The following is a 26,890-nucleotide window of genomic DNA, read 5'->3' on the forward strand; positions in this document are numbered from 1 at the left end:
CAGAGAGAGAGAGGCAGAGACACAGGCAGAGGGAGAAGCAGGCTCCATGCAGGGAGCCCAACACAGGACTGGATCCCAGGTCTCCAGGATGACGCTGCGGGCCAAAGGCGAGGCTAAACCACTGAGCCACCAGGGCTGCCCTCATTCTCCTATTGAATGATATTCAGATTTGGGGGAAATTTTCATTATTCCACTTACATAATTTATAATAATATTACATTATATTTACATTCTTATTTCACTAGGATGTGTATAAGGATGTTCATTTCAAACAGTGCTGAAATGAGCCTCCTTATGCATGTGGTTGTTTACACAGGCAGGTGTTTCTCCCCTTAACTAGCATTTGAATTGCTCACTTAGGATATGCTTGTATCTACTTTTATCTTTTTTATTTTTTAAAGATATTATTTATTTGGCAGAGAGAGAGAGAGCGCATGAGAGCAGGAGCGCACAAGCAGGGGGAGCATCAGGCAGAGGAAGAGGGATAAGTAGGCTCCCCAGCCAAGCAGGGAACCTGACTCAGGGCTCAATCCCAGGACCCTGGGACCACAACTTGAGCTGAAGGCAGACACTTAACCGACTGAGCCACCCAAGTGCCCTTTATTTCTACTTTTAGTAAATACTGGCAAATTGCATTCAAGAGGACCTATATTAATTCACATTTTCATGACTAGTGGGTAAGGGTAATACCTTAGATACCCCTTACTTAACCAACACTCCCTATCATTACATTTTAAAACATTCATGAAAAACGCATTTTGTTGTTTTTGTTTTTAAAGATTTTATTTTAAACAATCTGTCCTCCCGACATGGGCTCAAACTTTTGATCCCAAGATCAAGTCACAGGTTCTACTGACTGAGCCAGCCCAGCAGCTCTAGTTCATTGTTCTTAAAGTTGCATTTCCCTGATGAATTTTGAAGCTGAGCACGTTTCATATATGTATTAGCCATTTATTTGTACTTCTGTTAATTGCCTGTTTACATAATTTTCCATTTTTAAATTTTGTCTCTTTTGCATTCTCATAAATATTCAGTACAGTAGTCTAATCTGTCTTCCAGGTGATCTAAACGATACCCTTGGCTACGCTGGATTCCCGAAGGCTGCATTGCAACCACATTATCTTAGTCTTGCAAAGAATCAATCTCACTGACTTGTTATGTGCTGCCCTTGACTGAGGTTGTTATAACAACAAAACCATATGAAAATCGTCACTGTGTTTGCTCTGAAAATATCAAGGCAACAAATCATGTTCTTGGGATATATTTTCTTTCTATCTTTCTTTCTTTCTTTCATTCTTTCTTTCATTCTTTCTTTCCTTTCTTTCTTTCTTGAGTTCAGTGCTAGGAAAAGGTTTATTTGCCTCCCAAGGTGTTTGCTTTGTCCTATTGATAATAAGACCAGAGTACTGATTGTCCAACACTTTATACCCTGACTACCGGGAAGTTCACGTGTGACCCTGGCATTGGGCTACTGCACTGGGTTGGCCCTGTAATCTGATTGTTTTGTTTCTTCTTTTTCACTGGTTGCATTTTTAATTTTGTAGGTGCTTTGTTGTCAACTGCCTCAATTCCTCTGTGGAATTCAAAGCTGCAGAGAGGGGCAGGAATAAAGGGGGGAGGGAATGGAGGGGTGAACTGGACAATGTACTTTCGATTTCTCCCCGTTGGCAGCACAGAGCTCCGGGCACAGGTACCGCTTTCAGGACTAATCAGGGAGGCACCAGACAGCAGCTGCTAACAGTTCTGGTTCTGTTCCCTGCAGAGAAGGGTTGCCCCGTCCACTGCCGCTGCTGGCTCAGCCCAACCTCCCCTTTGGGTACCCGATCCATGGGGTGGAGGTGATGCCCCTGCACACGGTTCCCATCCCGGGTAGGTACATCTCCATCTGGAGAGGAGCAGGGCAACTTTCTTAACTCTTCTTAAGCAAAACTGGGGAGTGGAAGGGAACAGTCGTGGAGTACCTGCTGTGTGCACAATGCAGGAAGCTTGACGTGATTTCATTTACTATTAGTTTCAATGTTTCCACCATTGGGAACCCCTGGTTAGCCCTTTCCACCACTGTGACGTCCCCAGGGATCCCAGATAACAAAAAAGAGGACAAAAATCTGTGAGTCTCAGGAATCTTAGGACATGATTGGCTTTTTGGTGTCCTCTAGCATCATGAGAAACAGGCAAAGATGAGCCCAACTCCTAGGAGAGCATATTGAAAAGAGTATTTATGTTGGTTAAAACTCCCCTCTGGATCCCTGGGTGGCTCAGTGGTTTGGCGCCTGCCTTTGTCTCAGGGCGTGATCCTGGAGTCCCGGGATCGAGTCCCACATCAGGCTCCCTGCATGGAGCTTGCTTCTCCCTCTGCCTGTGTCTCTGCCTCTCTCTCTCTCTCTCTGTCTCATAATAAATAAATAAAATCTTTAATAGAAAAAAAACTCCCCTCTACAAGAGATTTCTACACACTTCTCTAGTTTAGCACCACATCCCTGTGAGGTAACTGTTATTTTGCCAATTTCACGGATGACATAAGTTATCTAAGGCCACCTAGGGAGGCTATATTTGAATTAGAACTTGAATTAGTCACATTATGAAAACAGAGCTGGATTCTTTTTTTTTTTAATTTTTTAATTTTTATTTATTTATGATAGTCACAGAGAGAGGGAGAGAGGCAGAGACATAGGCAGAGGGAGAAGCAGGCTCCATGCACCGGGAGCCCGATGTGGGATTCGATCCCGGGTCTCCAGGACCGCACCCTGGGCCAAAGGCAGGCGCCAATCCGCTGCGCCACCCGGGGATCCCAGAGCTGGATTCTAAAGTAAATACACGGGAATCCCTGGGTGGCTCAGCAGTTTAGCGCCTGCCTTTCGCCCAGGGCGTGATCCTGGAGTCCCGGGGTCCAGTCCCGCATCGGGCTCCCTGCATGGAGCCTGCTTCTTCCTCTGCCTGTGTCTCTGCCTCTCTATCTCTGTGTCTTTCATGAATAAATAAATAAGTAAAATCTTTAAAAATAATAATAAATATACTTGGATAAATTGCTAGTGGTTTTGAATAGTCATTTAAAAAGTGATTTGCAAAAAAAAAAAAAGTGATTTGCCATGTTGGATGATTCCTTTTCTTATTGTAAAATATACATAAAAAAATTAATCACTTTTAAGCACACAGTTTTGTGGCATTAAATATATTTTCATTGTTCTGCAACTGTCACCATCATCCATCTCCAGAACTTTATCTGCCCCAATTAAAACTCTACCCATTTAACATTGACTCTTTTCCCCCCTCCTGCCTGTGGCAACCACCATTCAGTAAAATGTCTTTTCTCGTCTCCATGAATTTGACTCTTCTAGGAACCTCATATAAGGATGTTTTGTTACTTATCCATTGCTGTCTTCCCTTCAGTAACAGAGACACCTGGAAGAGGATGGATTAATTCACAGTACCCATCCAGTGCTGAGGGTGGGCATCAAAGGCTTTAGCTCCACTGGAATTTGAGAAGGACCATGGGACACCACCTAACAGGACCCTGGGGAGAGGGGAGTGGTCAACAAACACCCTGGATAGGAGGTGACACCTGAAAAGATTCTGGAAGGATACGTAGGAGTCACCAGGAAGGTAGTGAGCATCAGGAGCTGTTGCTCTCAAATGGTGTTTTTAATCCTTTTTCCTGTGTCCTCCAGGTCTCCAGTTTGAAGGACCAGATGCCCCCATCTATGAGGTTAGTCCCCTTCCCAGCCCCTTTCTGCACTTGGCATCCTGTCTTTGGCTCAGTGCTCACACCCCCGTCCCCAGTGGTGGCTGGTCTCAGATTTTGACAGAGTGCTTATCCAGATTAGAAATCCAACATGAGTCCAAGGTGGAGAGGGGAGAAGGATGCCTCCAGAAGGCATTATTTTTCCAGCCATGTGAGTGGCTGGAGTTCGAAGGAGGACTTCCAAAGACCTGGGTCAGCACAGATGCTACTGCTTTTGCTCCAAGAGGAAGCTGTCACCACAGCCTGGCTTCTGTGCATGTTGCCAGTCAAGGTTAGCGCCAGCTAGACTGTTGCTCTGTGCCCTGTCTTTTGTCTCCCACTTAAATATAGCTCCAAATCCAACTCTTATGCACAGAGAGCTGATGAGTGCGGTGCGATGCAAACTGCACCCAGAACCCTAGTCAAAAAAGGACTCTGGAAAAAAAAAAAAGAAAAAGAAAAGGAGTCTGGGAAATGTAGTTTTTTTTCTCATTCTGCCTGCCAGAGGTTGGAATGGGTGATGAGTGAGCAAATCTGCCAAACTATTCTATCCTCTGATGGCCTTCTCTTGCCCTCCCCTAGTCTCAGCAAAGCACCCCCAAAACACACCTTTGCCACTTATCCAGTACTCTGTGTTATCTTCATGGTGCTTTTCTGTACCTGAATTATTTTATATGTATTGTGATACACTTATCGCCATCCTTCCCCACTAGAATATAAGCCTTCCAGGGAGTTGGTTCTATTTACTCCTCTTTTCCCAGTACCTGTAATTTGGATCTCAGAAAACACCTATTGGCTAATTGGAGCGTTTTCAGCAAGTGTGACATAATCCAGTGTACTTTTCATAAAAATACCTGACTACACAGAGGACAAGAAGGCAGGAGAAGAGAGTAGCTCTAGGGGGTAGCAATGAGATGGAGAGATGGGGACCAGTTCTAGGTACATTTTGAAGGTAGACCCAATAGGACTCATTTCAAATAGGAATGACCTCCATTAGGGACTTCAACAGTCGAAGAGACAAAGATGCCATTCACAGGGCGGGGAGAAGCAGGCAGAGAGTGACAAACAGGTTTATAGAGAAAACTCAATAGCTCAATTTTGTTTCAACTGCCTGTGGAACTTCCTAGCAAAGCAACCAGCCAGGCAGTTGGGTCTCAGAAAGATGTGAACTGGAGACATATATTTTTAAGTCACTAGCATATGAATAGTATTTAAAAGGTGAGAAGGTGTTGAATAAGAAGAGAAAAGGGCACGGAACCAAACCCTGGAAAACTCCATTTGGAGGTCAGGCAGCGGAGGAGGAGGAGGCAGTCAGAAATCAAAAAGACTGGGCAGCCTGGGTGGCTCAGCGGTTTAGCACTGTCTTCGGCCCAGAGCATGATCCTGGAGACCCAGGATCGAGTCCTGCGTCGGGTTCCCTGCATGGAGCCTGCTTCTCCCTCTCCCTCTGCCTGTGTCTCTGCCTCTCTCTCTGTCTCTCTCTGTCTCTGTATATTTCATGAATAAATAAAATCTTTAAAAAAAGAAGAAAGAAAAAACTAAGTAATAAATCTAGAAGGATGGGATCCTGTAGGCCAAGAGACAGAGCAATGACCCTGAACACACCAATCCCCAAGACTTGATTCTACTTCGCTGGGGACAGCAGTAACCGGCTGGAGAGCCAGACCGGAGCTTCCAGGGCACCACAGAGCGCCTCCTCTCATCCTCATGGGCTCTGCCCCCTGCTGGCCATCCTGGGTATGTGCCTTTCCTTGCATTTAGCGTCTTTCTACCTCACCCACCTTAGGTCACCCTGACAGCTTCTCTGGGGACACTGAACACCCTCGCTGACATCCCAGACAGTGTGGTGCAGGGCAGAGGCCAGAAGCGGCTGACCATTTCCACCAGTAACCAGAAGCTTTTGAATTTCATCCTCCAGCACATGACATACACCAGCACAGTGTACCAGCACCACAGAGTGGATGTGGGTGAGAGCCTGTCCTTGGATGGCAAAATGCTTAGGGAGTGGGATAACACCAACTGTCCCTCCTAAAGTCTTCCTCCTCCTGGAAGCCTGTCTGCATTTAGGATTCTTCTCTTGCTCTTGTTTCTAACCCTAGACCTCTAACTTCCCAAATACTGTCTCCAACACTGCCCCCATGTTGCCACCCATCCTTCAAAGGAAAGAATGTGCATTCTCCGTGAGGGTAGATCATTCATGCACCTGGAAACCACCAGGGGCTCTATGCCCTATTATCCGTAGCTCTCAGAGCTGAAGACTTCAGCTACGGGACTGGAGGGACTCAGTCTGTGTATCGTTATCTTGTCCTGGACACTAACAGGAAAAGAGGTATGTGGAGGAGCTCTCAGCCCCAAGGACAGTGGCTTTGTTTCCCTCTCCTATCCCTATCTCCCACTCCCATCCTAGAAATTCTTGGGAGAACAGTTCTGGCCAGCCCCTGGCAGCCCCAGTTTCTTTCCGGATGAATTAAAGTCACTCTTTTTCTTTTCACTCCACACCCAGGATGAATTCCCAGGACACCAACAGAAAAATGAAACACAGGATAGATTATGCATGACCACAGACTAAAGAGAGAGCTCTCTCTCAGATTCCCAGACATTTCTTTTCAACAAATGACCCTGTGAGATAAAACAGGGCAGGTAGTATTATCCTGGTTTTGTAGCTGGAGAAGTGATTTACCCAAGGTATTTCAAATTTGCATATAGAGGGGGCACCTGGGTGACTCAGCTGGTTAAGTGGCTGCCTTCAGCTCAGGTCATGATGTTAGGATCCTGGGTTTGAGCCCCACAGCAGGCTCTCTGCTCAGTGGAGAGCCTGTTTCTCCCTCTCCCTTTACCTGCCACTCTACTTGTGCCCTCTCTGTCAAATAAATAAATAAAATCTTTAAAAATAAATAAAATTTTATGGGGGCACCTGGGTGGCTCAGCGGTTGAGCGTCTGCCTTCAGTTCAGGGCATGATCCTGGTGCCCCAGGATCGAGTCCCACATCAGGCTCCCCGCATGGAGCCTGTTTCTCCTCCCTCTGTCTATGTCTCTGCCTCTCTCTTGGTGTCTCTTGCGAATAAATAAGTAAAATATTTTAAAAAAATTTGTGTATAGTCCTTGCACAGGGGCCATGCTGATCTCTGAATCCTTCCAATTTGAGTAAATGTGCTGCTGAAGTAAGCACTGATTTACCCAAGGTATTTCAGATAATAAATGGCAAAGTCAAATGTAATCTGGACCCTCTGATTCCAAGCCCACTCCACCCCACCAGACTCTCACAGTGGAAGACGTGTGAGCTAAGGGGCATTCAACAAGGGGCACCTGGCTGGCTCAGTCAGCAGAACACGTGGCTCTTGATCTCAGGGTTGTGAGTTCAAGTCCCATGTTGGGCACAGAGATTACTTAATTAAAAAAAAAAAAAAAAAAAAGGCGTTCAGCAAGGTCCCCAGGGACACATAGCAAGTCAGGAGCCAGAATGCTGTCAACTCTGTGGGTCTCATCCCACGCAGGATGCTCTCTACTGAACCTTCACCCCTGCAGCTTCCTTGAGGCAGTGTGCAGAGTGGCCCAGACACCGTGCTGCCCACCTTGACCTTATTTCTCCTTCCAGTGAGTCTGGAGTCCAAGTCCTCAGTGGCCAAGTTTCCAGTGACCATCCGCCATCCTGTCATCCCCAAGTTATATGACCCTGGACCAGGTAAGGCTCTTGCCCCTGGGGTTCCAGGGTGGGATCTTGAAGAGCAATTGGTGAAATTCAGAAGGGATCCGCTCTGAGGTGGAGGAGAATTCATGAAAATAACTGCCCTGATAGAATTCCTGACAAACAAGATTTGTTTGGAGGAAAAAAAAGAATTCTAAGACATACTCTCCTAATATTGCTTAATTGTATTTAACTGATTATGTGTTTCTGCTTATTTTGCAAACAAAAAACAATTAATTATATCATCTTAAGTAATGATAATAAAAACAGAGTGGTATTGGACTATGGCTAAAAATATCAGTGGAATCACATTGGAAATCCAGGGACAAACATGTTGGAGTTTTACCATGTGATAAAGGTAGCTTTTCAGATTAAAGGGTGAAAAGATGGATTATCCAAGAAATCACATGGGACACCTGTGTAGATAAAGGAAGATAAGAGTCGAACCTATCTTACAGTTCATACCAAGATAAATTCCAAATTGATCAACTATCTCATATTTTTAAAAGCTAAAAATCAAACAAACAGGGACACCTGGGTGGTTCAGCGATTGAGCATCTGCCTTCAGCTCAGGGCATGATCCTGGAGTCCTGGCTCGTGTCCCACATCAGGCTCCCTGGGAAGAGCCTGCTTCTCCCTCTGCCTGTGTCTGTGCCTCTCTCTCTCTCTCTCTCTCTCTCTCTCTATCTATCTATCTCTGTGTGTGTGTGTGTCTCTCATGAATAAATAAATAAAATTTAAAAAAAAAAAGTGCAGATGAGGGGCACCTGGGTGGCTCAGTTGGTTAAGCAGCTGCTTTCAGCTCAAGTCATGATCCCAGGGTCCTGGGATCGAGCCACGTGTCATCCTCTCCCTCTCCCACTGCAGCTCCCCTGCTTGTGCTCTCTCAGTCTCTATGACAAATAAATAAATAAAATATATTTTTTTAATGCTATAAAAATTTGGGATGCCTGGGTGTCTCAGTGGTTGAGCATCTGCCTTTGGCCCAGGGCATGATCCCAGGATCCGCGACTGAGTTCCACATTGGGCTACTTGCAGGGAGCCTGCTTCTCCCTCGGCCTGTGTCTCTGCCTCTCTCTCTCTCTCTCTCTGCGTGTCTCTAATAAATAAGCTTTTAAAAAGTTATAAATTTTTATTTTTATTTTTAAATTTTTATTTATTTATTCATGAGAGAGACACACACACAGAGAGAGAGAGAGAGAGGCAGAGACACAGGCCGAGGGAGAAGCAGGCTCCATTTAGGGAGCCCGATGCGGGACTCAATTCCAGGACCCCAGGATCACACCCTGGGCGGAAGGCAGGCGGTAAACCGCTAAACCCAGGTATCCCCCCAATTTTTTTAATGCAAATGAAAAGCACATTCATATCAGAAAGTATTGGACAAGAAGTGAGGGGCAGGCGGTCTTATAAACTCCCGGTGGGAAATGTAAATTGGCACAGCCTTTCCGGAGGCGATTTGGCAATACCTCTCAACATTTGGGATATGTATTCCCTTTGGGCCAGCAATTGCACTTCTAGAAATTATCACGTAGATACTAGTATCTGTGTGAAGTGATGTTTGTTTGAGGTTCTTTACTGCAGCGTTTTTTGCAAAGACAAAGTGGGATGCATGGGTTAGACCAAGTGTGGTCCATCTATATAATGAAATTACACGCAGTGGCGCTCAGAAGGAGGGAGGAGGAGCACAGGAGGAGGGGTTCTTTTTAGACTGATACAAAATGCTTTCTAGGTTATAAGCAAGTACAGAAGAGAAGGGAGAATAAGCTATTATTTCTGTAAAAAGAAGAGGGAAGGGCAGCCCCGGTGGTGCAGTGGTTTAGCGCCGCCTGCAGCCTAGGGCGTGGTCCTGGAGCCTCGGGATCGAATCCCACATCAGGCTGCCTGCATGGAGCCTGCTTCTCCCTCTGCCTGTGTCTCTGCCTCTCTCTCTCTCTCTCTCTCATGAATAAATGAATAAAATCTTAAAAAAGAAAGAAGAGGGGAAAATATATATATATATAATTGCTTGGTTATGGAAAAATAAAGAAGTTGGTAATATTGGTTGCTTCCTGGCTTCCCAATTGGAGAACAGAAATGGGAACAAGTATTTTCAAGGCATAAATTTAAATATATTTAGAATTTTGAACCACTTGGCACTTTTTGGATATATTGCCTATATATTCAAAATGTATCCAAAGAGTCTATTCTTTTTTTTTTTTTTTAAGATTTTATTTATTTATTCATGAGAGTCAGAGAGAGAGAGAGGCAATGACACAGGCCGAGGGAGAAGCAGGCTCCATGCAGGGAGCCTGATGTGGGACTCGATCCCAATCCTGGGATCAGGCCCTGAGCTGAAGGCAGAAGCTCAACGCTGAGCCTCCCACACGTCCCAACAGAGTCTATGCAAAACACATGTTGAATTATTATTTAAAAGTAGTACCATGAAATTATCCAGGGAGGATTTAAAATACTTGCCCAACACGATAACTATCTCAAAAATAAGAGAAATAAGCACAAGAAATTCACACGCAATTTTTTTCTTTTTTGGCTTCAGATTTGCTTTAAATAAAAGGTGTTACAGATAACAATGGAAACCTCCCCAACTTATTCCCCTCCTTTCTGCTAACAACCACCATCACTTAGGTCGTTCCCCCCCCACCAACTTTTGTACATTTCATATGTAGATTTCTCACAGGAGCCCCCGCATAGAGCATATGGTGTGGTTTTATGCATTTTTGAACTGTTCATAAAATATGGTATGAAGTTCTAGATTCTGACCTTTTGTCAGTCTGTGGCTTGTATTTTGATTTTGTTTCTAGGGTCTTTTGTCCTAATACTGATTCGTTGTTTTCTTTCTAGCTTTTGCTTAAGAAAGTCTTCCCTACCTTGAAGCCATAAAAATATTCTCCTGTATTTTCTTCCAAGGTTTCACGTTTGGCTTTTCACATTTAGATCTTTAATCCCCACAGAAGCTATTGTTATGTGTGGCATATAACAGGGATCTGATTTTTTATATATGGATAGTATATTGTCCCCACACCATATATTGAATGAGTCCATCCTCCTCCTCCATGGCTTGCGTGGCCAATCTGTCACATACCAAGTTTCATATATGTAATGGTCTGAATTTTAATTTAAATTCAATAAATTAACATCTAATGTATTATTAGTTTCAGATGTCGCAGTCAGTGATTCAGCAGTCTTATTAACACCTAGTGCTCATTACATCATGTGCCCTCCTTAATGCCCATCACCCAGTTACCCCATCCCCCACCCTTTGCCCCTCCAGTGACCCTCAGTTTGTTTCCTATGGTTAAGTCTCTTATGGTTTGTCTCCTCTGATTTTGTCTTTATTTTTTCCTCTCTTCCCCTATGATCCTCTGTTTTGTTTCTTAAATTCCACACGAGTGAGATCATATAATTGTCTTTCTCTGATTGATTTATTTCACCTTAGCCTAATACTCTCTAGTTCCATCCATGTTGTTACATATAGCAAAATTTCATTTTTTGATGGCTGAGTAATATTCTAGTGTGTGTGTGTGTGTGTGTGTGTATACATACATACATGACATCTTCTTTACCCATTCATCTGTCGATGGACACCTGGGCTCTTTCTATAGTTTGGTTATTGTGGACATTGCTGCTATAAACATTGGGGTGCAAGTGCCCCCTTTTTTATTTTTATTTGTTTATTTATTTGCAAGTGCCCCTTTGGATCATTACTTTTATATCTTTGGGGTAAATACCTAGTAGTGCCATTGCTGGGTCATAGGGTAGCTCTTTTTAACTTTTTGAGGAACCTCCATACTGTTTTCCAGGGTGGCTGCACCAGCTTGCATTCCCACCAACAGAGTAAGAGGGTTCCCCTTTCTCCACATCTCCACTAACATCTGTTATTTCCTGCCTTGTTCATTTTAGCCATTCTGGCTGGTGTGAGGTGGTGTTGTCTTCCTTTTTACAATGTTTTAAAGATTTATTTATTTGAAAGAGAGAGGGTGGGGAGGAGTGCTGGAGGAGGGGCAGAGGGAGAGGGAGGGAGAGAATTTTGAGCAGATTCCTCACTGAGCACAGAGCTTGACATAGGGCTCGAACTTATGACCCTGAGATCATGTCCTAAGCCAAAATCAAGAGCCAGATGTTTAGCTGACTGAACCACCCAGGCATTCCTCTTCCTTTTCTTTTAAATCTTATAATTTATTTATTTTTCTTGTTTTACTGCATTTGGTTAAAATCCCCAGTACAGTGTTTTTTGTTTGTTTTAATTTATGAGAGACACAGAGACAGGCAGAGGCATATGCAGAGGGAGAAGCAGGTTCCCTGCAGGGAGCCCAATGCAAGACTCAGTTCCAGGACCCTGGGATCATGTCCGGACCAGAAGGCAGACACTTAACTGATTGAGCCACCCAGGTGCCCCTTATTTATTCATTTTAGAGGGAGAGAGCCCATGAGAGGGGTAGGAGCAGAGAGAGAAGGGCAAGCAGACTCCAGGCTAAGCATGGCGTTGGACGTGAGGCTCTATCCTACCACCCCAAGAGCTGAAATCCCACCACCTGAGCTAAAATCAAGAGTCAGATGCTCAACTAATTGAGCCATCTAGGTGCCCGACTAAAGATTTTTGTTTCTACTTTCTATTTTCTGTTTTCTTACAAAGAGTTTTTATTATGAATGAGTATTGAATTTTAATCAGATAATTTGCACCAATTGAAATATTTTTCTCCTTTAATTGGGTTCATGTAGTGACTCACACTAATTTGATTTTGTGATGTTGAAGTATCCTCACATTTCAGGAATAAATGCATTTTGATTACAGTGCATTTTTTGACCAAATGCTGAATTATTTTATTTATTATTTTATATAATTATTTTATTTAGGATTCCTGCATCTGTGTTCAAAAATAAGACTATCAAAAAAAAAAAAAAAAAAGACTATCTTTTCCTGTAATGTCCTTGCCCAGGTTTGTTATAAAAAGTATATACTCCCATGAGTTGAGTAGCTTTCCTGTTTTCTTTTTTTTTTTCTGTTTGTTTTCTTAACTATTTTCTTTCTTTTTTTTTTTTTAAGATTTTATTTATTTATTCATGAGACACAGAGAGAGAGAGGCAGAGACAAAGGCAGAGGAAGAAGCAGGCTCCATGTGGGGAGCCATGTGTGGGACTGGATCCCAGGACTCCAGGATCACGCCCCAGGCCAAAGGGAGGCACTCAGCGGCTGAGCCACCCAGGCGTCCCTTTAGTTGTTTTCATATCCAAACATCTTCATTTCATTTATGCCTGATTTGCTTATTTTTTTAATATTTTATTTATTTATTCATGAGAGACACAGAGAGAGAGAGAGGCAGAGACACAGGCAGAGGGAGAAGCAGGCTTCATGGAGGGAGCTCGACGTGGGACTCGATCCCGGGACTCTAGGATCACACCCTCCACCAAAGGCAGGTGCTAAACCGCTGAGCCACCCAGGGATCCCCTTCTTATTTATTTTTTCATACGCATGATTCTGTAATTTATTTAAGAATTTTAAACATTCTCATTTTTAATAATTTTCGGACTTCTCTATTATTTTTGGTCTATCTGGAATGCATTCATTTGTACACGGTAGACTCATTGGCTGTCGTTCATACTAACTTTCTTTAAGCGTTTGGTAATTTTTGTTGGTGAGCTCATGTTCAGTAGGAGGTTTCACTTGCTTGTTTTGTTTTTTCCTCTCCTTTCTCTCTCCTGATTCCTTTCCATCTCAGAGCTTTACAGTTGGATTGACTCCCTGTTTCCCCAGATTTCTGATCTACTTTTTTATACTGGAGTCTCAGGGTTCCTGTCTCCAATAATATTGAAGTTATTAAAGAGTTGGTTGCTGGGCCTGAGGATGGTTGTGAGGTAGTGTCACTTTTTTTTTGTTTTGTTTTTAAGATTTTATTTATTTATTCATGAGAGACACAGAGAGGCAGAGACATAGGCAGAGGGAGAAGCAAGTTCCCTGCAGGAGCCCAACGTGGAACTCAATCCCAAGACTCCGGGACCTCGGCCCAAGGCAGATGTTCAACCACTGAGCCACCCAGGTGTCCCAGAAATAATGTGTATTATTTAAAACAAAAATGTATTTTTGAGCATGGTTATATCTTTGTATTTTTCTTTATCATTGTTCTATATTTAGAAAAATAAGGAATCTCAAACAGAAAGCTATACCACCAACTTCCAGGAGTCCTCTATCTTGACCACACCCTACAGTACTTCATGCCTCTGATTCTCTACTATCATAAAAGAACCTAACTTGGCAGGTGGCTCAAGAAAAGGAAGGACAGGGCAGCCCTGGTGGCACAGCGGTTTGGTGCTGCCTGCAGCCTGGGGTGTGATCCTGGGGTCCCAGGATCGAGTCCCACGTCGGGCTCCCTGCATGGAGCCTGCTTCTCCCTCTGCCTGTGTCTCTGCCTCTCTCTATGAATAAATAAATAAAATCTTAAAAAAAAAAAGAAAAAAGAAAAGGAAGGACACAATTTATTTGGCATGTCCTTGAACACAAGTTACTTGACTCTTCCCACTGATCATTTTTCCCTCACTCCCTCAGACCCAAGGGGAACAGGTATTAAAAAGGGCATTCCGGAATGACTTCTGACTTCCATCATTCTGAGAAAGAGCTCTGCAGTGGGGTTCTGGAGCACTCATCCACAAGCCCCAGGTAGTGTTGTGGCTGTCAGCATGCATGGAGTCCAACAGAGCCCACCCACCCAGACATCCAAAGGGCTCAGTCAGCTGGCATGGCTCCACATTTGGTGACTAAATTCCAGAAAACACACCAGCAGCTCCAGCTGATTCATCATGTGGCTGTTCCTTTTCCAAGTTCACCCCTCAAGCTGGATGATCTGGCCCAGGCCCTTCACTGTCCAAGTAGACCTACTTCCACTCATGTCTTCCTGAGGAGAGAGACCAAGTGTGCTTCTCTCTAGGACCGCAGCTGATGACAGGGGCAGGTCCCAAGTCTTTAGATGCTTTCTTCCTTCCCTGGGCCCCATGCCCCTCCATCTGGAGCCCCATGATGGGCAGAGCTCAGTGCATTGCAATTCCTAGTGTTAACATGAGGGCAAGATGCAAGCAAAATGCTGACAGGCAAGCATAAGATGAGGCATTCACACAGACAGTAGGGAGTGGCATAGTGGAGCCAACAGGGGAAAGAAATTCTAGAAGACAGACAAAATTTCAACAAGCTAGGTATATTTTAAATATATTTATTTTCTGTCCCAACTAACAAACTCTTACTAAGTGCTAATGGTGTACGAGAGGCACAAGGCCCACACTGTGGGGTCGTGGCATAAGGCAATCATGAAGAGTATAAGTCAAGTCACTAAGGCTTCCCAAAAGGCAGAGCTGTGACATTTACCCTTTTCTTGCTCAGAGAGAAAGCTCAGAGACCTGGTGACCATTGCCACCAAAACTTTCCTCCGTCCCCACAAACTCATGACTCTGCTCCAGAGCATTCGTATGTACTACCCAGACTTGACAGTGATCATAGCTGATGACAGCAAGGAGCCCCTGAAGATTACTGACAACCACGTGGAGTATTACACCATGCCCTTTGGGAAGGTACGTTCCTCCCAGATGGGGAGACATCTGGGTCTTGGGACAAGAGGGCCCCAACAGTCAGGTTCTACCCTGGATGGGGATGCCTGAGTGGCTTTCCCAAGGAAGCATGATCCCGGAGTGGAGGGGGTAGGATTCTCCTCGGAGTCCCTTTGCCAACTCCAAATTCACAGAAAAATTGGATCATGCTCCCATTTCTTCATTAATGAGGTAGTTGTTCTGCTTTCCCTCGCACTTGGGACATTCACTGAGGTCCTTCTAAGTGACTTGAGGTGCCTGACATTCTAAGGATTCCTGACACGCAGAGGAACTTGTGATCCTTATGTCACCCAAGCTAGCGGTGCTCTCTCTCTTTCTCTCTCTCTTTCCCACACGCACACCCTCCTTCCCACAAGGACACACAGAAGGAAATGGGTATTATATATGCCATAGCGTCCCAACTTCTCACACCTTCCAGGCATCATAAGGGGCAATAGAAGGAGAGTCACAGACACTCAGCTGAAAAAGGACTTCAATCCATCCACATTGACTCTAGGACCAAGAAAGGACTTCCTAGCCTTTCTTCGCCTCAGTCTTTGATTCAGGGAGTCACTGTTTTTCCTCCAGTGCCTCTGAGACAGGGACTCACTCTAACCCGGTTCTCAACCTGTTTTGGGCGCAGCCTGGCTGCTGGGAATTTAGAAAGCTCCTGGGTGATTCTAATATGTAGCCAAGAATGGCAACTACTGATCTAACCTCATTTCACCTGCAGGGTTGGTTTGCTGGTAGGAACCTGGCCATATCTCAGGTCACCACCAAATACATTCTCTGGGTGGACGATGATTTTCTCTTCAACAACAAGACCAAGATTGAAGTGCTGGTGGATGTCCTAGAGAGAACAGAACTGGATGTGGTAAGGGAGGGTTGCCAGTTTTACCTCAGTGGTGATCTTTAGGGACATCCAGGAGAGGGAAGGGGAAGAGGGAGGAGAGGATGGGGCAGGAGGGGGAGGGTACCCAGGAAGGGGAGGGGCTGTTGTAGGAGATGCATAAACCAGCACGGCTCGGGTTGAGAGCATCACACCAGGAATCAGGAGGTCTGTGGCTTCTTTTTCTGCCTCCCATTTTTACTTTTTTTCCAAGCAATTTGAATCCCCACATACATACACACATTAATCCTTGTTCTATCTTTAAAGAGGTGTGTTTATGTATCACTAGAAGTGGTGTGGTGTACTGCTCACTACAGCAGTACTCTCTGGTTCTGTCACACACCATTTTAAAAAATGGGAATGTGGGATCCCTGGGTGGCTCAGCAGTTTAGCGCCTGCCTTTGGCCCAGGGCATGATCCTGGGAGTCCTGGGATCGAGTCCCATGTCGGACTCCCTGCATGGAGCCTGCTTCTCCCTCTGCCTGTGTCTCTGCCTCTCTCTCTCTCTCTATGTCTCTCATGAATAAATAAATAAATCTTTTTAAAAGAAAATAAAAATAAATAAAAGCACAGGTAGCCCTAATGACATTAAAAAAAAAAAAAAAAAAGAAGAAGAGGAGCACCTGGATGGCTCAGTGGTTGGGCATCTACCTTTGGCTCAGGTCATGATCCCGGGGTTCTGGGATTGAGTCCTGCATTGGGCTCCCCAGAGGGAGCCTGCTTCTCCCTCTGACTCTCTCTGTGTCTCTCATGAATAAATAAAATCTTAAAAAAAAAAAAAAAAGAAGAATGAGAACATCAAAAATCATTTCACATATAGAAAAGAAAAAGGCAACTACAGTTAATAATACTGTATTGTATTCTTGAAATTTGTGAAGAGAATAGATCTTCGATCTTCTGGCCTTGTCCTCACTGGTAACTAAGTAGGTGTTGGATATGCTAATTAGCTTGATCGTGGTGATCTTTTCAGTGTGTATACACATATGTTGAAACATCAAGCTGTACACCTTAAATATATAATTAAAAATATATGTACAGTTTTTATTTATTTTTTTAAAGATTTTTTATTTACTTATTCATAGAGACACACAGAGAGAGAGAGACAGGCAGAGACACAGGCAGAGGGAGAAGCAGGCCCCATGCAGGGAGCCTGAGGTGGGATCTCCAGGATCAGGCCCTGGGCTGCAGGCGGCGCTAAACCGCTGCGCCACCGGAGCTGCTTCCAAAAATATATGTACAATTTTAATGTGTAGCTCAATAAATTAAAAGGTAGCTCAATAAAAGCTGGAGTTTAAAAAAACAATTTAAAGAAAGAAAAACCAGGAAATGGATAAGATCAGTGTCATTGTGATCACAGTTACCTCTTCCAGGACAGTCCCCAAGGCATCTGTATTGATTAAGACCTCTCCTGGCTACTCTTCCAGAGAGCAAATCACAGTAGCATCAGTGAGGTAGAAAGCATAGTTGCCGTCATGTAAAAATCCAAGCTGGCACCTGACTCTACTTCCCGCGTCAGCCTGGACTAGCCTCCTTGTCTTTTTTTTTTTTTTTAATTTTTATTTATTTATGATAGTCACACAGAGAGAGAGAGAGAGAGGCAGAGACACAGGCAGAGGGAGAAGCAGGCTCCATGCACCGGGAGCCCGATATGGGATTCGATCCCGGGTCTCCAGGATTGCGCCCTGGGCCAAAGGCAGGCGCTAAACCGCTGCGCCACCCAGGGTTCCCTAGCCTCCTTATCTTGATGCCACACTGTCCTCATGGTCCTCGGCTGCGTGGCCAGAAGAAAAGGGGAGAGAAAGTGGAAGACAAGCATCTGTCTTCAAAGAATGTGCTAGAAGCTTCAGACATCCCTTCTAACTTCCATCCTTTCAGCCAGGACTTAGACACATGGTCAAACCTCACAAGGAAAGTGCAGAGAGGGAGTCTTTAGTGATGTAGCTGGCTGTATCTTAACTTAGGCCAGTTAGACACCTGGGTAGCTCAGTAGCGGAGCATCTGCCTTCAGCTCAGGGCATGATCCCGGGGTCCTGGGATCCAGTCCTGCATCGGGCTCCCCACAGGGAGCCTGCTTCTCCCTCTGCCTGTGTCTCTACCTCTATGTCTCTCGTGAATGAACAAATAAAATATTTAAAAAAAAAATTGGGCCAGTCAAAACCCAGAGGGTCTGTTTGCTAAAGGCAAGAGGAAAGCACTGATGATGCAGGACAGGGACAATAAGCCACTAGATGATCCCGCTGGTTCGGGAATGGATGTCCTTGCTCATCCTGTCTTGCTGGGGCTCACACATGTAAAGGCACACATCTTCCGTGAGCGCGTGGACGGCTCAGGAGAGCCAGGAGTGGGAGGAGGGCAGCCGGAGATGCGCGGCACGTGGCTCGTTGCAGGAAGCCTGGCAGCAGGGACTCCAAAGGGACCCGTGTGCACGCAGGCTGCCGCTCGCCTGCACCGCGACACTGCTCCTCCTCATGGAGGGGAGGTACTTGCCTTCTGAAAAGAGTGAGCCTGCTGTCGGGTAAGTGGAGCAGAGCGGTCTGCCCCTTGTACTTGGTGCTCTCTGCTCCATGGACATTTCTGGAGTGAGCAGTGATGGAGATTTCTGAATGTAGGTGAGGGTTGGTGGACTCCAGAACCAATGGCCAAGAAAGCATTCTTGAGACGTTTTTGGTGCAAAATGGTGGTTTTACTCAAGAACAGGACCAGGACCCATGGGCCGAAAGAGAAGCTGCCCCGGGACTGTGAGCAGCAGCGGATTATATACTCTGGGGTTGGGGGAGGTAGAGATAAGGGAAGTTTCAAAAGGATTTTCATCTGTGAAAAAGAAGACTCAGGAACCCTGAGGCGTGGCTATTGTCAAGCCAAGGTTGTTTTTCCCTCTGGCAAGGCATTAACATTAAGGCAGTTGGGGGCTTCCTGGAGGAACTTTATACTCGGTCAGCCTCAAGTATTTGTCAGTGGGCTGCAGGTTAGATGGACGCTGAATTTTACCTACATTTCCTTCTGCCTTTGTTTCTCACATCAAGCAGGATGAAAAGATCAAAGGACCTATAGCCAAGTGCCCAGAGGGCTGTGGCTACCACAGCAAAAAGAGTATCCCAGAAGGGACACCTGGGTGCCTCCGCGGTTGAGCACCTGCCTTTGGCTGGGGGCGTGATCCCAGAGTCCCGGGATCCAGTCCACATCAGGCTTCTTGTGTGGAACCTGCTTCTCCCTCTGCCTGTATCTCTGCCTCTCCCTCTCTCTTTCTCTCTCATCTCTCATGAATAAATAAATAAAATCTTAAAAAGAAAAAAAAGTATCCAAGGAATAGTATGAAGGGTAGAGAACAGGTGTGTTTTCTTGTAACTGAGGTTCAGTCCAGGAAGGCTTCCTGGAAGAGGCAACATGGATCTATCAAGTCTGGGTTTTCTAACATGCATTTCTCTGCCCACCGATTAGGTAGGTGGCAGTGTGCTTGGAAACGTGTTCCAGTTTAAGCTGTTGCTGGAGAAGAGTCAGAATGGGGACTGCCTTCACAGGAGGCCAGGCTCTTTCAGGCCCTTGGACGACTTCCCCAACTGCGTGGTGACGAGTGGCGTTGTCAACTTCTTCCTGGCCCACACAGAGCGACTCCAGAGAGTGGGCTTCGACCCCCGCCTGCAGCGAGTGGCTCACTCAGGTGGGGACAGGCTGAGTGAGGAAGGTGCTGGCTTGCACACTGGCCTCGGGATTTATGCTTTCCAGGGACCTTGAGCCACTGAATATGGCCCTTGCCTTCAGCAGTGGGCTTCTCTCCCTCCCCAACCCCCAACCCGGGAGTTCAAGGTCTCTCTTGCCTCCCTCCTCCCCTCACTGTGACTTCCTATCTCCCATCTGCTGCTCCCACGTGAGACACCCTTACCCCTCCAGCGGTGTCCCCTCCCTCATTCCCCCCCCTTTTTTTAAAGGTTTTATTTATTTATTCATAAGAGACAGAGAGAGAGAGGTGCAGAGACACAGGCAGAGGGAGAAGCAGGCTCCATGCAGGGAGCCAGATGTGGAATTCGATCCCAGGTCTCCAGGATCAGGCCCTGGGCTGAAGGCGGCACTAAATTGCTGAGTCACTGGGCTGCCTGCCTCTGCCTCTTTTTTTTAAAATATTTTATTTATTTAGTCATGAGAGACAGAGAAGCAGAAACATAGGCAGAGGGAGAAGCAGGCTCCATGTGGGGAGCCCAATGTGGGACTTGATCCCAGGATCAAAAGGATCATGACCTGAACCAAAGGCAGACGCCCAACCACTGAGCCACCCAGGTGTACCCCTCATTCCTCTTATCCCCTCAGCTCTGGAGTTCATAGTTCTGTCCAGCTGGAAAGCTCATCAGTGTCTCTCTGTCCATACCTCTGAGAAATGTGGGTATTTATTTCCTTCCAACTCATCAGCTTGGACAGGTGGTTTTGCAGGGCGCTCAACCTCCCCATGGGTAAAAACCCCTGCTTCCCTTCCCCGCCTAGACCTGGAATATGGCCCTGGGTCTCTGGGTGAAGGTCATGTTCTTCCTCTCTTGGCAGAGTTCTTTATCGATGGGCTCGGGAGCTTGCTCGTGGGATCATGTCCAGAAGTGGTGATAGGTCACCAGGTCCGATCTCCCATGGCTGATCCAGAGCTGGCCATCCTGGAGAAGACCTACAGTGCATTCCGGACCAACACCAACGACCAGGTCCAGTTCAAGCTGGCTCTCCACTACTTCAAGAACCATCTCCAGTGCTCCACATGAGGGTGCCCAGGGATCAGAAATGCTCTAGACTTATTGGTTGTGGGTGTCTAGGACAGCAGAACTGGTGGTTGGGCTACCAAAATAGGGACTCCCGATGAGATGAATGTTGTAAAGAACAAGCCAGAGTGGGTAGGACAGATGAGTCGGGCTCAGTGACTAACAATTTCCATCAGAGACTTAGGGTCATTAGAAATGGACCAATCCCTGAGAAGGGCAACAGAGGCCTATCAATAATAATCATTATTTGTTTGTATGTTGTGGTACCATTTGTGGAGCATCCGTGCACAGGGCATCTTGCATCATCTCATTTGATCTCATGCAAAAGAATATATTATGGGTTGGTATCCTTGGTCAAAAGAATGGCTGTGGGGTTTTGAGGATTATTTGGTAGAAATTATATCATAGTCAGAAGCATCATCTCCAACATCCACAAATGTTTATTTGTTGCTACCTTGGGGACTCAAATAATGGGACTAATGCAGGGTCCTGGTCTTGAGGATGATGCAGCCTGGTCCAGTTCAGTCGGCTAGCAGAATTGTGCAGCCAGGATCAGGGGACCAGGGGAGAGAGGAGTGACCGGGGCCCAGGCAGCTGAGGAAGTCTCTGTGGGGAGAGGTCAGCTGGAGCCGGGAGGATGGATGGGATTCAGGCAGCAGAGGGAGGAAGGGAAGTGAGCACTGTAGCCTCCTGTCTGCCAGAACAAAGGTTTCCCTGGTATCAGACTTGCTACTGTAAGGACACATTCCAGAACACCAGGGATTGAACTCCGAACCTGTGCTAAGGTGCCATGATAAATAGTGTAGGTGCAGTGGTGCTGCCAGGAATTTGAGATCAATTGTTGATCACTCAAGACCCATGTCATGTGCAGAAAGGAGTTCTGAGATATGAATAAAACTCCATGAAAATGTTTTGGTGGTCCAACAATTTTGAAAAATACCGAAAGTTGTATCTCCCTCTTGGAAAGTTGCAATTCACATTAGAATATTAAAGTCTCTAAAAGGGCAGCCCAGGTGGCCCAGGGGTTTAGCGGGGCCTTCAGCCCAGGGCGTGATCCTGGAGACCCTGGATCGAGTCCCATGTCAGCCTACTTCTCCCTCTGCCTGTGTCTCTGCCTCTCTCTCACTCTCTCTCTGTGTGTGTCTCTCTATGAATAAATAAATAAAATCTTTAAAAAAAGAAAGTCTCTAAGAAGTCCTGCAGTGAAGAAATTGGGTTAATTTTGTTTAATTCAGCATTTCCCAGCTATGGATATAGACTGGCAATCATTTTTTTTTAATACTCCCAAACCCAGAGTTGAACACCTATCTCATTCCATTTTGTACGTCATCAAGATTCTATTACAGGGACCCCTGGGTGGCTCAGCAGTTGAGCATCTGCCTTCGGCTCAGGGCATGATTCCGGGATCCGAGATCAAGTCCTGCATTGGGCTCCTTACGGGGAGCCTGCTTCTCCCTCTCCCTAAATAAAATCTTAAAAATAAAAGAAAAAAGGATTCTATTACAAAAGCTTCAGCAGCTTTAACATGGACAATCATTTGGTGCGATAGTACATGCACTTTGCCTATAATAACAGAGCTAATGGAAAAAAAAAATAACAGAGCTAATGGGAAGATGATGGTGGACTGTCCCATTCAGTCCTGCCTTTAGAACCAGGCAAGAGAAGCCCCTCGCTGGATCCTGTGCTCTAGAGAACACTGTATATCACAGACACACGTGCTTGCCGATGAATACCGGGAATCTCTGTCACTTGGGATCCAGTGCTCAGCATGAGTACAGCATAACCTGTTATCCTAGATACCCACTCCCGGGACTAACAGTGTTCAGGCCCCAGGGAAATGCTTCTTCACACCTCATGTCCTCAAATGACAACTGCAATCCAGATGCATCAAAACTCTGTGGCAGAGCAGCTGGGGTGGCTCAGCAGTTTAGCGCCGCCTTCAGCCCAGGGCCTGATCCTAGAGACCTGGGATCAAGTCCCGCTTTGGGCTCCCGGTGTGGAGCCTGCTTCTCCCTCTGCCTGTGTCTCTGCCTCTGTGTGTGTGTGTGTGTGTGTCTCTCATGAATAAATAAAATCTTAAAAAAAAAAAAAGCCTCTGTGGCAGTGCTTTGGAGTGCAGGTGAGAGCTGAGTGGCCAAATGCTTAGGTAAAGGAAAAAGACAAATTTTTTTTTTTTTTTTTTTTATGATAGTCACACACACAGAGAGAGAGGCAGAGACACAGGCAGAGGGAGAAGCAGGCTCCATGCACCGGGAGCCCGACGTGGGATTCGATCCCGGGTCTCCAGGATCGCACCCTGGGCCAAAGGCTGGCACCAAACCGCTGCACCACCCAGGGATCCCAAGACAAATTTTTAATTTGTTAAATCCTGCCTCTCAGATACCATAAATAGCAGTAGAATCTTGCCTAGTACTAGTGTCAATTTTCTTGCCTTTCATTCATGGTTCTGAAGTGCTAAAAAACTAGTATAGTTGTCAAAGCAACTGCACAAAGTGGCTGAAGGGACATTTAAAAATAGTAGACTAGGCACCTGGGTGGCTCAGCGGTTGAGCCATCTGCCTTTGGCTCAGGTCCTGATCCTGGAGTCCTGGGATCGAGTCCCACGTCAGGCTCCCTGTGGGGAGCCTGACTCTCCCTCTGCCTATGTCTCTGCCCCTCTCTCTGTGTCTCTCATGAATAAATAAAATCTTAATAAAAAATAAAAATAGTAAACCATTTGTACTCATTAATTCTTACCTATATAGATCTAGATGTATGATGCTTGAAATGTGACATCAATTATTTACATTGGCAATTTGGTTGGTCATTGAATGCTGAAGTTGCAATAATTTTACTTATATAAAAATATTTAATGACTTAAGTGTTCAAAAAATTAAATTTAAAATAGCTAAATTTGATTTTTAAATGTGGTATTTGTCCATTAGAATTTTGATTTTCTTTTAATCTTTTAAAAAAATTATCTATTTACTTATTTTAGAGAGAGAGACAGCCCGAATTGGAGGAGGAATAGAGGGAGAGGGAGAAAGAGAATCTCAAGCAGACTCCATGCTGAGCATGGAGCCTGACTCAGGGCTCCATCTTATGACCCTGAGATCATGATGTGAGCTGAAACCAGAAGTCCAACACTTAACTGACTGAGCCACTCAGACCCCACTATCTTTCAATATTAGTAGATAATTTTGAGTATTTAAAAATGTTTAAAAAGATTTTATTTTTTCAGCAATCTCCACACCCAATGTGGGGCTAGAACTCACAACTCTGAAATCAAGAGTCACATGTTCCACCGACTGAGCCAGCCACGTACCCCAATTTTGAGTATTTTACAGGAAAAATAACTTCTAATAACATAAAAAATAATTTTAATTCAAAAACTTTTTACAGGGGATCCCTGGGTGGCTCAGTGGTTTAGCGAAGCCTTCAGCCCAGGGCGTGATCCTGGAGACCCAGGATCAAGTCCCACGTTGGGCTCCCTGCATGGAGCCTGCTTCTCCCTCTGCCTGTGTCTCTGCCTCTCTCTGTCTCTCATGAATAAATAAATAAAATCTTTAAAAATAATTAAAATAAAATAAAACCTTTTTACATTTGCTTCAATTTACCGCTGAGGTAAATTTTGCACACTTTGAACACACTCATCTTTTTAAATTCCTTAGATTATTAAGGAATACAGCACTTAGTGTGCTGGTCCACAAATCCATAAGGAACATGCGTCAAAAAGTAATCAACACACTGTTTCCTTCATCGAGAAAGTCTTGTCATGAAAAATATCAGCTCAACTAAAACAGTGTGCTTTGTCTTAAAAAAAAAAAAAAAAAAAGCCCCAAGCTCTTTATCTCAATGCAGACTAGTCGCAAGAGTTGGCAGACCAGACCTTGGGACATAGTTTGGATTAAGGGTTGGGAAAATTTTTGTAAAGGACCAGACAATAAACATTTTAAGTTTTGTGAGCCACTGAAGGTCTTTTTTTCTTTTTTAAATATATAACTCCTTAAAATGTAAAAATGGGATGGCCTAGTCAGTGAAGCATCTGACTCTTTTTTTTTTTTTTTTAAAGACTCTACTTATTTATTCATGAGAGACACACAGAGAGAGACGCAGAGACACAGGCAGAGGGAGAAGCCAGCTCCATGCAGGGAGCCCGACGTGGGACTCGACCCCGGGTCTCAGGATCACGCCTTGGGCTGAAGGCGGCGCTAAACCGCTGAGCCACCCGGGAACCGCTGAGCCACCTGGGCGGCCCAGCATCTGACTCTTGATTTCGGCTCAGGTCATGATCTCAGGGTCATGAGATCCAACTCCATGCTCAGCGTGGAGTTTGCTTGAGATTCTCTCTCCCTCTACCTTTGCTCCTCCCCGCCCCTCCACCCCCACTCACGCTCTCTGAAATAAATAATAAACTTGTTCTCCTAAAAAAATAAAAAATAAGTAAAACATAAAAATGATTCTGAGCCTGTGCAGCAAAAACCAAGCCATAGGCTGCCTTTGGCCCACGGGATATAGTTTGTTGACCGATTAATAATGTCATTGGCAGGGACGCCTAGGTGGCTCAGTGGTTGAGTGTCTGCCTTCAGCCCAGGTCATGATCCCGGGGTCCTGGGGTCCAGTCCCGCATCGGGCTCCCTGCACTGAGCCTGCTTCTCGCTCGGCTGGGGTCTCTGCCTCTCTCTGTTTCCCATGAATAAATAAATAAATTGTAAAAAAAAAAAAATATATATATATATATATTGGGACGCCTGGGTGGCTCAGCGGTTGAGCGTCTGCCTTCCGCTCAGGGTGTGATCCTGGAGACCCAAGATCAAGTCCCACGTCCCACGTCGGGCTCCCTCCATGGAGCCTGCTTCTCCCTCTGCCTGTGTCTCTGCCTCTCTCTGTGACTCTCATGAATAAATAAATAAAATCTTAAAATATATATATATATGTATATATATATAGTCATTGACAAAAAAACAAAAAACAAACATAAAGTCTCACAAAAAAAAAAAAAAAAACCCAAACTGTCATTGGCTACAAATTTTGTGAAAAACCTTGATTATAAAAACATAGTGATTTTGCTGAAACAAAAGAAAATTAAATTATATGGAATATATGATAAAATATAAATTATATCCATCATCTATTTTTTTTTCTTATCCAAATGTCACAAGTGTATCAACTAAACAACCAAACATGCACAATGATGATTAAATTCCATTGCTTTGGTATGTTGCCAACTTTTAGTCATACGGAAACCACGGCTTGCCAATATTTTTTATTTTTCCATTATAAAGATATATTTGTCAAGGTAAGAGGATAGAGAATGTATTTCAACAGTTTGCCAGCTTCAGTTGTTATAGCTTTTAAATACTGAAATATTTTAATAATTAAGACATAAACAAAATATTTTAAATATTTAGCCAGATATATCTGACTTGTCTCAGGCCTGGTTCCACAAAAAGGTCTGCCTCCCTGATTAAATACTGCATTCGTGATCTAGGAGGACACAGTGGTGTGCAATTAGAGCATTCACCAATGTCCCCGAGTAGGGACCATTTTGACATGCTTATCGCCAGTATGTTCCAGATACATTTTCTTCCCTGTTCCAAGATCTGGAACCTTCTACTCCAGCAGGAAGGAGTAGTTAAAATGGAGCTCTTGTGGGGTGTTTGCCTAAACTTCAGGCCAATTCTCCAGGCTGGTCCACTACCCAGAGACTATGACAACCCCACTCCCTGGTGAAAATGCACAGGACCAAGAGAGGCAGGCTCCTGCACCAAAGACCAATCAGACTGTCTTAGAACTCGAATTGGGTCTGCAAAGCGAAGCTCTGTGGACGGCCAGCCTTTAGCCAGAAAAAAAAAAAAAAAAAAAAATGCAACATATGCACAAAGAGGAGCTGAAACAAGAGCTTCCTGACAGGCTTCTGGTTCTTTCCTGAGGTCTGGCTACAGTCCTACCCTGGGATTTTGTGAAATGCTATACCCTTATAATTCTTCCTTTTGCCTAACCTAATTTGAGTTGGCTCCTGTTACTTATAACCACAGTGTCCTGGATAATACAACCATTCTGTGTGTCTGCCTGTTTTCAAAACAGAAAAGCATAACCAAAAAGTTTTCTCTTTGGGTGGTTTGGAAGCAAAAATCAGGTCACAGACAATAACAGCCACACAGACCTCCCTCCAGCCTCGAATTTCAGACACAATCAAGCAGCCCGGATCAGAGCGATGACAGAGGTTTCCTTGCAGGACACTGCAGGTCAGGGAAGTATCCCTCACGGGGAGGGGACAGCGAAGGGCAATGAAGGTGGCAAGGTAATCTTTGCGGAG

The 26,890-nt window shown here is 45.0% G+C and overlaps 1 protein-coding gene and 1 non-coding gene across 2 annotated transcripts in view; one reads left to right on the forward strand and one right to left on the reverse strand.

Annotated features, from left to right (window-relative positions):
- Nucleotides 1-20,820, forward strand: part of B4GALNT2 (beta-1,4-N-acetyl-galactosaminyltransferase 2) — a 32,088-nt gene extending 11,268 nt beyond the window's left edge. The window contains exons 4-11 of the mRNA XM_055330120.1: nucleotides 1,763-1,869; nucleotides 3,666-3,703; nucleotides 5,505-5,685; nucleotides 7,315-7,401; nucleotides 14,768-14,955; nucleotides 15,704-15,844; nucleotides 19,298-19,517; nucleotides 20,390-20,820. Coding sequence (XP_055186095.1) covers nucleotides 1,763-1,869; nucleotides 3,666-3,703; nucleotides 5,505-5,685; nucleotides 7,315-7,401; nucleotides 14,768-14,955; nucleotides 15,704-15,844; nucleotides 19,298-19,517; nucleotides 20,390-20,595 — 1,168 coding nt within the window. The 3' untranslated portion in view covers nucleotides 20,596-20,820. The remainder of the gene's footprint in view (nucleotides 1-1,762; nucleotides 1,870-3,665; nucleotides 3,704-5,504; nucleotides 5,686-7,314; nucleotides 7,402-14,767; nucleotides 14,956-15,703; nucleotides 15,845-19,297; nucleotides 19,518-20,389) is intronic.
- LOC129518192 (U6 spliceosomal RNA) lies at nucleotides 6,783-6,888 on the reverse strand. The gene has a single exon (XR_008666140.1). It is a non-coding gene; the product is annotated as a U6 spliceosomal RNA (small nuclear RNA).
- Nucleotides 20,821-26,890: the final 6,070 nt, after the last annotated feature.

This window comes from Nyctereutes procyonoides, unplaced genomic scaffold, assembly GCF_905146905.1.
Source record: "Nyctereutes procyonoides isolate TBG_1078 unplaced genomic scaffold, NYPRO_anot_genome, whole genome shotgun sequence".
Lineage (NCBI taxonomy): Eukaryota > Metazoa > Chordata > Mammalia > Carnivora > Canidae > Nyctereutes > Nyctereutes procyonoides.